General features: G+C 40.2%; 1 protein-coding gene across 4 annotated transcripts in view; it reads left to right on the top strand.

The window, feature by feature from the left end:
- The window catches only part of LOC142140899 (protein mono-ADP-ribosyltransferase PARP4-like), a 219,748-nt gene that overhangs the window by 180,081 nt on the left and 25,724 nt on the right, over positions 1-13,943 (top strand). For 3 of the 4 annotated variants that reach the window (XM_075198874.1, XM_075198875.1, XM_075198873.1), the window contains 2 exons: positions 511-741; positions 10,498-10,542. In XM_075198874.1, the coding sequence (XP_075054975.1) occupies positions 511-741; positions 10,498-10,542 (276 nt within the window). The remainder of the gene's footprint in view (positions 1-510; positions 742-10,497; positions 10,543-13,943) is intronic. The other variant, XM_075198876.1, reaches the window with a different exon arrangement.

The raw sequence follows: 13,943 nt of genomic DNA, 5'->3' as shown, positions 1-13,943 counted from the left end.
CAAACAGGGTCCAGCTTTTTTACACATAATTGATTCTTACTCATTATTTTGCCTGTTTCAATGAGAGCTACATGCAAGATTTCTATCACAAAGATAAACTACTATAATCTAATTGCACTTTGGGGTTTGGAGTTAGCTGACGGTTCAGCCTTTTTCTTGGATTATCGTTTAGTGTGCGGCTGATACCTTTGGATACATTAGAGACAGACTTTTGGAAACAAATGGATGGAATCCGATAGGTTCCTTAATTTGCGGGTTTAACCTTCGATCTATACTAAAGAAATGCGATTCAGATACACTGGATTACATAAATTAGTGTACTACTGGCTGTGAGTGGCTGATACCGGCATTTTAGGAAACTTTTGTTTTGAGTAATGTATGTGTAATATATGAGGTTTGAGCCTTGATTTAATAATTTGTACGCATGTAATAACTAGTTTATATTGCATTTATAATAAATCTTTTCAAAATAAAGGATAATATTAAAGAAACTTTTTATTCTGCATCTAGAGCACATTGGACTTGCCTGGGGGGCATGTAGAGGCACCGAAAGCATTTGGCATTTCAACACGCAATGGTTCAGCAGCTAAAATTCATTTTATACGTAGCTGTAAGTTGCAGTTAAGAACTTCATCTGATAACATGGATTACATTGGGTTTGCTCCACCTCCTCCGCCTCCGAGCTCCATTGTTACACCTGCACTTCGCTTCAAAGCCTCAATGTTTACATCATCCTGTTTGGTATGTTTATTTTTCTTTGCTTATTTTTTCTTCAGTTTCATGATGCATGTATTTATTTCTGTGTACAGCGCATTTAGGTGGGTAGTATGTATTCCTTTCTGTGCTCTGTCTTTTTATTTTTTCATTTTCTTGCACTTTATGAATTGTCACACTCATATATAGTAATGGAAAATATTTGGGCTGTAATATTGTCAATGCTTCTTCCTTAAACCAACAAGCAAGTATAAAAACAAAAAGAGACAAGTGAATTTTGTTTTTGATGTTTTTTTAATCGCATTCACCAGTATACATAAGTCCATTTGTGGGTTTGGAAGATAAGATAATAGTGACAATTTTGTTTTTATACTATAAACAAGACTGTATTTAACTAAGAAAAGCAATGCCATGCGCAGTGAACCCCTAAGTTGCCTCTTCCGTTGCCTCTGACTACTCTTTATGGTGCCCAATCTGAAGAAACACAACACAAATAAACTTATGCCAGTAAACGGTTTATTAAGATTCTACCAACAGCTACTAAACAGATCAATAGATACAATTGAACTGATCAATGTAAAAATGTAGATCTCTGGGATTCAGGAAAATTATATTATTCACTAGTATTTACGTCGCTAGTATTGCGCACCAGATTGTTTGTTTAGAATAGGGCTGCTGGGCACACGTGCTGTCCGTGGCGTTGTGTGGAGGATGGCACATACCTTCTAGTCTTTCCTATTATAAAGTGATTCTGAGGAGAGGTTGTGGAATTTATGCCTTTCCATCGCACCGCACAATATCCCTGGAGTTTAAAAAGCATAAGATAGATAGAAACCTGGGACACACATACAGACCATCTATAACTTTCCCAGTTTATCTATCACTGTGTATATATATATATTGGAACACCTTTCTAATACTGGGTACCCCCTTTTGCCCCCAGGACAGCTGGAATTCTAAGTAGCGTGGATTTAACAAGGTGCTGGTCTATGTTGAAACAATAACATGAAACAGTTGCTGCAGATATGTCCACTACGCATTTATGCTGCAAATCTCCCATTACGCCACATCCCAAAGGTCCTCTTTTGGATTGAGAACTGTTGACTGGGGGCCATTGGAGCACACTGAATTGTCATGTTCATAGAACCAGCTTGACATAATGTGTGCTTTATGACACAGCACCATGACCGGATTAAGGGGGGAGCACAGGGGGCACGTGCCCCGGGCCCCCCTCTCTCTGAGGGCCCCCCGCCGCCGGCCACACGCTGATCGGATCACCTGTCAGTGATCCGATTCTAGTGTTTCTGCGGTTGTGGGCCCCCCCTGACGCAGGCACACCCCACGCCCCCCGCCCCCACAAAATTTAACAGCTGGCCTGATGTACAGCAGCCGCGGTGCTGATGTACATCAGGCCATTCCATGATGGCCGAAATTAAGCTGCTGCGCATGTGCAGCAGCTCCTCCCATACCAAAAGAGGTTACAGCGCTAAACATGGCTTCCAGAATCACACTTTCACTTGGAGTATGGTACAAGCAAGCAGGAGGAAAAAAGAAGGTCAGCAAAAGGTAAAAATCATTCTTTTCTGCATCTAAACCCAGTGCCCAAAACTTACACTGGTTAAAGTCAGATATATCAATATTTTTAGCACATTCAATTTTAATGAAGTATTTATTACTTCTTTACAGCCAATTTTACTTAATATTGTTGCTTATCAAACTCAAAACTGTCATTTTAGTTATGTTACAAAAGTTTATAAAGTTTCGGTATGACAGTAGTTCAATACAAATGCCCCATGTTACGACTTAATGGACTCATACTCCATGAGAAGTGACAAAGACTGGTAAATCAATGTATGTATGTATATATGTGTGTGTATATGTATATATGTGTGTGTATATGTATGTATATATGTGTGTGTATATGTATATATATATGTGTGTGTATATGTGTATATATATGTGTGTGTCTGTATGTATATATGTGTATGTATGTATATATATATATAAATGTGTGTGTGTGTGTGTGTGTGTATATATATATATTTGCTTGAGTAATCACTTTAATAATTATTAATAAAATAGAGGTTCCTATAACTTATACGTTTTAGGATCCTCTATTTTATTAATCATTATATATATATATATATATATATATATATGTATATGTGTGTAGTCTAATTAAACCTTTACTATTTAATAGAAGAGGGAGGCTTCAATAATTACTTTAATAATTACTAATAAAATAGAGGATCCCATAACATAGCTGTTTTGTGTGTGTGTGTGTGTGTGTGTGTGTGTGTGTGTGTATATGTATATATATATATATATATATATATATATATATATATACACACACACATATATAGCAATGATGCCGCACATTAAAAAGAAAGAAACAGTGATAACATGGCAATAATTTTGATATATATATATATATATATATATTACTTAAAACTGATGTCATTTTATCAGTGTTTCTTTTTTTTTTTAATGTGCAGTATCAATGCTATTTCCTGGGACGGGGAGCTGGGGGGCATATGCTTGTTGGGCCGGGCAGAGAAAAGACTATTTTGGTCCAGTCCCTGCACTGGCCCAAGTCTCTATTACTTGGTGGCTGGCCCCTCCTCTGAGACCAGCCACCTTCTATCATTGGCATTGGATTCTTATGATCCATCCTCCCCTTCCCCTATGTGTGGCCTGCTGTTGGTGTCACATGGGACGAGCACCACGTGACAGGTGCCGTCCCATTTGTGAAGAGAAACAAGGTCATACAGCGAGCGGATAGAACAAAGTTATTGGGGGTAGTATGTTAATATAATGTGTTTGTGAGGGGGTAATATGTTAATATAATGTGTGTGTGAGAGGGGTAGTATGTTAATATAATGTGTGTGTGAGGGGGGTAGTATGTTAATATAATATGTGTGTGAGGGGGGTAGTATGTTAATATAATGTGTGTGAGGGGGTAGTATGTTAATATAATGTGTGTGTGTGAGGGTGGTAGTATGTTAATATAATGTGTGAGGGAAGGGGGGTTCTTAATTTAATCTTGGATTGCAGGTGGATGCTATTTATTTAATGGGTGCTATTTTATTTGTGGGGTGATGGTAGGGCAATTTAATTTAATAGTGGGGGCTATCAATTTAAGATGGGGTAATTGGACCTTTAAATTTAATGCTGGGGTGGTTTGGAAGCTCATAAATGAATGTGGGGCTGTTTGGGGAAAATTAGATTTTATTAAATGTGAAATATGAATTATTTAATGCCAGGATGGTTGTGGAAAGTGGTTATATTTTTTAAACGTAAATGCCATTTAATTTATTGCTGGGGCTGTTTCGAGGGAGGGAAATATGTTTATATATTAAATGGGAATACTATTGATTTAATGCTGGGGCTGGTTGGAATTTTCTAAATTTCATGTACCCATGTTTTTTTCCAAATAGGGCCCCCAACTTTCCAGGATCCAGACAAGCAGCAACTAGAGAAACTAGCAGCCACAGGTGGTGAGAGTGACAAGAACAGGTAGGAGAGAGCAGGACAGTCTGCCAACTGTCCTGAATCTGGTCGGGCAGTCCTGAATTTGGGTGACTGTCTTGCGTAGTCAGGATTGGGTCCGACAACAAGGACAGTTGGGAGGTATGTCCCCCTCCACACTGTAATGCTCGTAAAGGCAGAGCTGCGTGAACCTAACAGTAGTGCACACTGCATTGCCTGTGTATTTGTCTAAAATGATAACCATGTTACATCATAGGGGCCCCCCTGCCTAAAGTGCCCCGGGCCCCCCAGAGCCTTAATCCAGCTCTGCACAGCACATTACCCTGCTGAAAGCAGTCATTAGAAGTTTGGTTGACTGTGAACATAAAAGGGTGCACATGATCACAACAATACTAATGTAGGCTGTGGCATTTATAACCAATTCTCAGTTGGTATTAAGGGGCCTAATGCCTGCCAAGAAAACATTCCCCTCACCATTACACCATCACCAGTGTGCACCATTAAGGCAAGGGAGGATGGATACATTGATTCTTGTTGTTTACGCCAAATTCTGACACTACCAACTTCTGCATGTGGCAGCAGAAATTGAGATTTGGCAAACCAGACAATATTTTTCCAATCGAAACTGCCCCATTTTAGTGAACCTGTTCTTAGCTGCCAGGCGTGGAACCCAGTGGTAAGGAATTGTCTGACCTGAGTTTGGTAAAAGCTTACTAGGTTCATCACCATTGCCTGCCAAGGTGCTTGCTACACTTAAATACCTGTTCTCCAAATGCTTAATGACCCTGTCAACTGAAGAAACGATTTTGTTGCTGAGAAATATCACCACAAACCTGATGTTTATGCCTATTGCCATAAGCAAATGAGAACGCTTTTTATCAAAAGACTTAGTCAGGCTAGGAATGTGAAACATAAGTCTTGCAACCTTACAATATTTATGCCTAGTTTCTTATAGCTAGTAAAAGCTGTATTTCATTTTATATACAAAATAACACTAATAATATTTCAAACCAGCACTCAAGCAATGCAGCTCAAAATACCTCAAATGCCACCACACAATAATAAATAATAATCAAAGAAAGATATAGATAAGTGCTTTCCCTGTTCAAGCATCCAAGTGAGTATCTACATAAATATATTAAGAATGTGTAAAAATGCTGTCTTTCTTACAGAATCCTCCTTTTATGTGTAATAAATAAATACATATACATGCTTAATAAATTTAATAGTGTCCTGTTTTAACATTGTGTCATAATCAAATTCTAATGTGCACAGAAAAACTTGGAAATCCCATTCAGAGACAGCGGTCCCATTTGTTAATGCACTCACAATTAGAAGACGCCCTCAGCACATATCACAGATGGTCACAGGGTCTGCACACCAAACCATCATCCGTTTTTCCTGCTTCACAAAGGGTTTTTTTGGCAGGTAAAATTCAATGACTGGTTTCCGAGTGGTGTAGATCTGGCAGATTGCAGCTCCTCTGTGCAGCCTGATTTCCCGTCTTCACCAATTCATATAAAGCACCTTTGGCAGGTAACTTCCTCTCATATGTAACAGGGAATAAGAAGAAAGGAAGAATCTGGTGCAGTAAGTTTTATTTATATCTGTTAATAAACATTTAACAAATAAAAATGCAGATGCTTAATCTAGATGGTGATACAAGTAAGCAACATTGCAGAAAATGAAATATATGTAAGAGAGTATTACATGTCCGAACTTCCTCACGAATATAGGAGTCAGTGCATCAATAAGCTAATCATGTCTGACAACAATGTAACATGTATAGATACAAATTAAAGCATCAGTGCTAAATATAAATCTTAATTCTCCGATAAATGTAATATAAAAGACTGCTCAAACTCTTTATAGTTAACACCCAAAAATATACCAAAGAATTAATAACTTACGCGATCTGTATATGTTTGAGAATATAAAGCCTATATTGTACTGACTAGTCCACCGGTCTTAGCCAGGTGCACTGATAATAAAGACACTTCTTTAGATTTGGTGTGAATATGTTTGTTAGACTTTCAAAAGCTTAATGAATTAGGAAATTAAAAAACGACAGTGTGTCCATGTTAATCTATGACTATAGCGCATCCAACCAGACACACAAGTGATTAGCAATCACTTCCGATTAATATACAATACTCTGCATAAGTTTTAGACAGGTGTGGAAAAAATGCTGCAAAGTAAGAATGCTTTAAAAAATAGAAGTGTTAATAGTTTATTTTTATCAATTAACAAAATGCAAAGTGAATGAATAGAAGAAAAGATCTAAATCAAATCAATATTTGGTGTGACCACCCTTTGCATTGAAAACAGCATCAATGCATCAATTCTTCTAGGTACACTTGCACACAGTTTTGAAGGAACTCGGCAGGGAGGTTGTTCCAAACATCTTGGAGAACTAACCACAGATCTTCTGTGGATATAGGATTCTCTTCATGTAATCCCAGACAGACAAACTTGTTTAGCTAACAATTCTAATGAGGATTTAGAGTAATCTTTATCCAAATACTGTATTGTCATGGTGTCCAGCTGTTTGTCTAAAACTGATCTATGCGTACAATTTCTCACTAAAACATTTAACTTGAATGTTGCGTAGTCAATTTGAATTATGTCCACTGCTAGCATTGATATTTGAATTGCAGTCATCAATTTTCTGTATGTTTTGGTATGCAAATTGCCCTTTCAATATAAATATTGAGATCTCAATAATTAACATTATATTTACTGACCTCATAAGACAACTTAATGTTTAATGAATTGGCATTTAAATGAGTACACAAATCCTTAAAGCTTTGTCTATCTACACTCCATATAAAAAACACGTCATCTATATAACGAAACCAGGACTTGTCCCAAATTGATGATTTTGCCAATCCTGCATGTCCTTCCACCATGCCATAAAAGTATGGCATAACTTGACAATTTCCTGCAAAAAAACCCCATCAAAATAAAAAGAATTATTTTTAAGGATAAAGTCAACACCCTCCAAAAGAAATGCAACACAAGCTGCATCGGTATTTCCTTTCTCCAAAAAAAATCTTTACTACTTGAATTCCATCTTGGTGACTTATAATAGTATATAATTACTTGACATTGGCAGTAATTAATGTCCAGTCAGTATGACAAGTCGATATTTTTTAACTTTGATAAGATATCCTTGAAATCTCTCAAGTAAGATCTAATATTAATCACCAAGGTTTGTAGTTGATGGTCAATAACTTCAGATAAATTGGCCGTTACCGAGTTTATACCGGTCATGATCGGCCTTCCTGATGGATTTGTAATGCTTTTATTTATTTTTGGCAGTATATAAATGACAGGGGTGGCAGGGTTAGGAATTATTATTATTATTATTAATTTTTATTTATAGGGCGCCACAAAGTATCCGTAGCGCCGTACAAGGACAAACAATGGCACAGTACAAGGTGAAACAGCACAGTACAAGTAACAGTAAGCACTATAACTCTGGGGGCTCAGGCACAGCATGAAAGAGAGGGAGGGAGGGGAAAAGTGAGTATAGGCAGGTAACTATGGCCCAAGAGGGTGGGCACAGATGACAGGTTGAGAGTCACTGAGGGGAGCGGAGAGAAGCGAGAGGAGACAGAGGGCAGAGGGACCGAGAGGAGGTGAGCAGAGTAGCTGGAGAGCGCAGTTAAAAGTGATGGAAACAGGAGGTAGGAGAGCCCTGCTCAAAGGAGCGAACAATCTAAAGGGAGGGGAAGACAGACAGACACATGGATGAGACAGAGAGACGGGAGAAACGGAGACGGAGTCGAGGAAGGGGGAGAAGGGAAGAAGGGATGAGAAAGAGAGGTAGCCGACCGGTGGGAGTTTAGGCATGAGACTGGAAGGCTTTAAGGAAAAGGTGGGTTTTTAATGTTCGTTTGAAAGAGGACAGATTAGGGGAAGTTCTGATGGAGCGGGGGAGCTTGTTCCAATGCAGGGGAGCGGCGCGGGAGAAGTCTTGGATACGTGCGTGAGAGGAGGTAATCAGAGGGGAAGAGAGGCGACGATCATTGGACGATCGCAGTGGGCGGGAGGGAGTGTGAATAGAGACGAGGTTAGAGATGTAGGGAGCAGTGGAGTTGGCGAGGGCCTTGTAAGTCAGAGTGAGGAGCTTGAAAAGGATTCTGTAGGGGAAGGGGAGCCAGTGAAGGGCTTGGTAGAGTGGGGAGACAGAGGTGGAACGGCGAGAGAGGAAAATAAGCCTAGCAGCGGCGTTAAGTACAGATCTAAGGGGAGCGAGATTAGAGAGGGGGAGGCCGATAAGGGGAAGGTTGCAGTAGTCCAAACGGGAGATGATCAGAGAGTGGACGAGAGATTTGGTGGCATCCTAAGAGAGGAAGGGCCAAATGCGGGCAATGTTGCGAAGCTGGAAACGACAGGATTTGGCGAGAGAGTGAATGTGAGGGGCAAAGGAGAGAGAGGAGTCGAGGATGACACCTAGGCAGCGGAGTTGGGGAACAGGGGAGATAGATGAGTTGTCAACATTGATAGAGAGGTCAGAGGGGAAGGAGGTACGAGAGGGAGGAAAGACAATGAGTTCAGTTTTAAAAAGATTGAGTTTAAGAAATCTAGAGGACATCCAGGAGGAGATGGCAGAGAGGCATGCGGATACCCTGGAGAGAAGGGAGGGAGAGAGATCAGGAGAGGAAAGGTAGAGTTGAGTGTCATCAGCATAAAAGTGGTACTTGAGGCCGAAGGAGCTGATGAGTGCACCCAGAGAAGAGGTGTATAGTGAGAATAGTAAGGGTCCAAGGACAGAGCCCTGAGGGACCCCGACTGGAAGGGAGGAAGATGGGGAGAGAGAATCAGAGGTGGAAACAGAGAAGGAACGGTCGGCAAGGTAAGAGGTGAACCAGGAGAGGACGGTACCGGAGAGAGGCCAATGGACTGAAGGGTGTGAAGCAGGAGGGGGTGGTCAACGGTGTCAAAGGCCGCAGAGTGGTCGAGGAGAATCAGGAGGGAGTAGTGGCCCAGGGCTTTAGCCGAGAGGAGATCGTTCGTAACTTGAGCCAGGGCAGTTTCAGTGGAATGGAGGGGGCGGAAGCCTGATTGGAGAGGGTCAAGGAGGGAGTGTTCAGAGAGGTAGGTGGAGAGACGGTTGCAGACAAGTCTCTCGAGTATTTTGGAGGCAAATGGGAGAAGGGAAATGGGGCGGTAATTAGAGAGTGAGGTGGGGTCAAGGTTGGGTTTCTTGAGAATGGGTGAGACGAGAGCATGTTTAAAGGCGGAGGGGAAGATGCCGGTGGAGAAGGACAGATTAAAGAGGTGAGCGAGGTGGGAGCAGGTGGAGGCGGAAAGGGAGCGAAGAAGGTGAGAAGGGATGGGGTCCTGGGGGCAGGTAGATGGGGGGGAAGAAGAAATGAAAGAGTGGACTTCCTCACCCGAGGTGGGGCGGAAGGAGAGAAGGAGTTGGTGGCTGGGGGGAGAGGGGGTTGGGAGTGGAGGGGGGAGGAAGGGCGAGTTAGAATATAATCTTTTTTTTCCCCATTACTTGTAATGCCATTTTTATTGTGTACATGTCTAAAAAATCATTGAATATATAGTTTTCCTCTAATTTACATTTATTGTGAGGTTTTAAATCAATTTTGTATTAATAATTAAGATTCTAGTACCTCTCCCACACGCCTTGAGATAGAGTTGGTTTCAAACGCGTTGGTGGCTAGTGGGGCTCCCTTTAAGCTCCCTCCTACCTGTGGGTTTGCTCCAGCTTCTTCCTTCACAGCTATTTTCATCCCAAGTTTCATCTATAATCCTGTGGGGATTGAAGCGCGATCATTCTACTCGTATCTGCTAGGAGGCCATCTTACATATGTTTTATTTTCTGCAATGATGCTTACTTGTATCACCATCTAGAGTAAGCATCTGCATTTTTATTCGTTCTGTTTTTATTAATAAATAGAATAAAATTTACTGCACCAGATTCTTCCTTTACCTGCCAAAGGTGTTCTATATAAATTGGTGAAGACCGGAAATCAGGCTGCACAGAGGTGCTGCAATCTGCCAGATCTACACCACTTGGAGAGCCAGACAAATTGCCAATTTAGAGCCCAGCAAAAAGACAAAAATAATATAATATATATGAGAATTAAAAGTACATGGTGTCCTGGCCAGCAGTGGGAAACAATTAAGGAGATTTGAAACCGCCATACAAGTGGAAGCCGACCCTTCAAGTTTTTACATTGATGCCTCACCTGTATTATTGACATGTACTTATATTAACAATATATATATATATATATCCAGAATACTAATTTTATCTCTAATCTTCAGGCTGAGGACACTAGCTATGAAGAAGACCGGCACAAGCATGCAACAGTAAGTAGTTGTAATATATATATATATATATATATATATATATATATAGATATATATATATATGGCACCTTTATTTCTATGTTAGTGAGTTTATATTCTTTGGATATTACAATACTTTACAAAATTCTGCATCATATAGTTGCGTATCCCTTTTTTGGAGCCATACCGATTGGATCTGAAATAACGCAGCAATAGGATTGATACAGATAAGCCTCAAATTGTATTCTGTGTGGTACGCAGATGCACTATTGCTTTGGTTATTGCACATGTTATATAACAAATAACACACTATTTCCGGTAACTCTGTTTGGAGTCAGAGACAAAATGATATTTTATTGCACCACATTCTGGTATTAATGTATATAGATGTGCCTGACTTATTCATCAATCTGGTACGCATATAATTGAGCACCATTTCTACATTGGGCCACATACCCCTAACTATTACACTATCAGGCGCCTTTTCTTTCTCCTTATTAAAGATTTACATCCTTTACCTGGCTTACCACCAGGCTCCTGAAGGATGGCAGCTGTTTGCTACAGATAAGGAAGTGTTTTGTAAGGATTCTCAGTACAAATACTACGGAAGAGTTATGGCAGTGAAAACAGAATGTCTTAATTATGAACACAGATCACATAGATAATAAATAGGTTCAGTCAATGGTCAACAGTAAGCATAGTCCATAGAAACAGCAAGTACAAGACAACAGGATACCAGGTATAGCTTGGAAACCACAGCAGGAAAGACTGGTGTCCAGGTATACAGATGAAGTACAGGCACAGGGAGACTGAATTACCAGGTTAGTCAGTAGGCATGAGGCACTGGATGGTTGAAATGCAGATACAGGTGTCAGGATAACCAGGTTAGCTGGGAAGCTGGGTCAGGGAAGACTGGTGTCCAGGTATACAGGTGAAGTTCAGACACAAGGAGACTGAATTACTGGGTTGGCCAGGAGGCACAAAGCACTGGATGATCCACGGGAGAATCAGGTAAAAGGAGGGTCAGGAAAGCCACAGGTCAGAAGATGGAAGATCCACAATATACAAGGTAGTAAGTAATAGCAAGGTCAAACAAAGTCGGGGTCTGGGTCATAAGAGGGTGGGAAAAACATGGAAGCAAAGCAGGAGTCAAATGCCAGGGAGAAGTTTGGATCAAAGTAAGCATTTCACAGAGAGACCTGTAGCAGCAAAGACAATAGATGAACTGACTCAGATTGCTGGGAAAGGCAGTCTCTTAAAGGCCAATCACAGGTAATAGGCTTCAGGAGTAATGATGAAGGCTTAACCCCTTGCAGGCAGGATTGGAGAAGGCAAAGCAGCATCCACTGAGAAGATGCTCCAGTGCAGCCGGAGGCATAATGTGACAGTTTTCTGTTGTATGCATAGAAATTGTTAAGTGTTTATAAGGATGTGTTGAACGCCATTTATTGCCTTTTTATGTATGTATATTTTTATGTGTATGCTTCCCTTTCAGCTCCAGTTGTCTAGAAAAGGTATTTTTGGAGGTACAGATCAGAGAAGGAGGGGGGACACTAAAAAATATCTTGACCTAGGGACCCATGATGTCTTAATCTGACTCTATTTCTCAGTAAAGGATAACTGGTTAATACCAAACATTGGTTCTTTGCAACAGCTGCCCTTCATAAATGTGTTGTAGGGTTAAAGGAGAGACCTCTAGCTTGGAATTGTCCATGAGCATACTTTAAAGAGTAGACAAGTGTATCCCTCAACGGGTTAAAATGAAAAACAGACCCAGTTTTACTTCATTTTCATAGAGAAAGTTCAGATTGGTTAATTATTAATAACTCCTCAAGATATGTAATCGAGCTAGACCAAGGGAACTGTAATTACTTCTGCTGCACATTGGGATGACAAGTCATCACATGTCAGTGAAGGGGATCTTTCATGAAAATCTGATGTAACTGTGGTGAGTTGTCTGACATGCCTTAGCTAACATGTCAGACAACTCACCACAATACTTCAGGGAAATGTGTGAGCCCCACCAGAGACCTTACAACTATACGATATGGAGACAGTCTTGCAGATCATTCTATTTATGCATGGTCATTCCTCCCAGAGGGTAAACCAACAAGGCAAGATCCCAAAGGACAGTATTCCAGGAAAATAGTATAGTAAACATTTTTTATCAAAAAGCCTGGTATCTGAGGTTCCTTGTTGCCCTCATGTAGCTGTCTCAGCTGGGTATGCAGTTTATGAGAGAAGCAAGGAGGCTTTGTCAAGATATACAGGTTTCCGTGTCATCATTGGGGATTGTCAATTTAAATCGGATCTTTCAGGAGAAGCAGATCCTATTTTTGGTCACAAAATAGGTAATCTCTTTAAATTGCCAGCATCTGGTCAGGTTTATAGTGAAACGTATCAGCAAAAATGTTGTCCTAAATAGACCCCAAATTTTATCAGTTGTTACAGCTGGGAATCCTGTAGTACTTTTTATATACATACATATATAACACTATATTCCTGGACTATTCCCTTCTGGGCAAGACTGAATACTCCATGGAGTCTCTGGACTACTATGTTGTGTCTTGGAAATCAAATGTGGTGTAGAAACATTTTAGTAATAGCCTAGAAACCTGTTCCATTATATCTTCTGAGACAACTGTTCAAAATGAGAGGTCTTAAAAATACACCAGAAGCCTTATGATGGACCCCAAATTTACACTTTGCCCCTCTATTAAAGGTAGCGTAAGAAATGTTCATGAGAATGTGGCTTATAAATCCATTAGGATTAATGGATTTAGAATAGGGCTGCTGGACACACATGCTGTCCGTGGTGTTGTGCGGAGTATGGCACATACCTACTGGTCTTGCCTGTGATAAAGTTATTCTGAGGAGAAGTTTTGCAATTCATAGGTTCATTAGATGCTTAGAATTCGGGGCTCTAAAATCATAATACTGTATAGAGAAAAATTAGGAAATCAGTTTGCCATGCCCCTGATCCTTCCTGGCATGCACTTATCTAACCATATCATGTCCACATATAACAAAGGCCATGCCACTGAACTAGGCTTCCTTCCCATCCTTTTGGGCCACCTTGAATTGGGTGAAAATTGGGACATTTGGGAGGTCGGTAAACTGTGTTTTATATAGTGGTGGAGTTAGTCCCTGCAGTTTCTGTATAGACAGTTTTGTTGCTCTCCTAAAATTGAAGTAAAAAATACAATACTACTGAACTGGATACATTTATTAGGAAAGTCCAAGCGCTATACGTGGATTCCAATAGATAAAAATGTTTTTCTAATATTCTACATATCATTAATTTTTAATATTGGTAGGTGTATTTTTATATTATTTCCGTAAATGTAGGGGTTTTACAGCTCCTAAAGTCCTTTGCGTCGGCATTAACACTGCACACATTGCTGTATATATACACATTGTTG

Source organism: Mixophyes fleayi, chromosome 2 (assembly GCF_038048845.1).
Source record: "Mixophyes fleayi isolate aMixFle1 chromosome 2, aMixFle1.hap1, whole genome shotgun sequence".
Taxonomy (NCBI): Eukaryota; Metazoa; Chordata; class Amphibia; order Anura; family Limnodynastidae; genus Mixophyes; species Mixophyes fleayi.
This window is presented reverse-complemented; position numbering and strand designations above follow the sequence as displayed.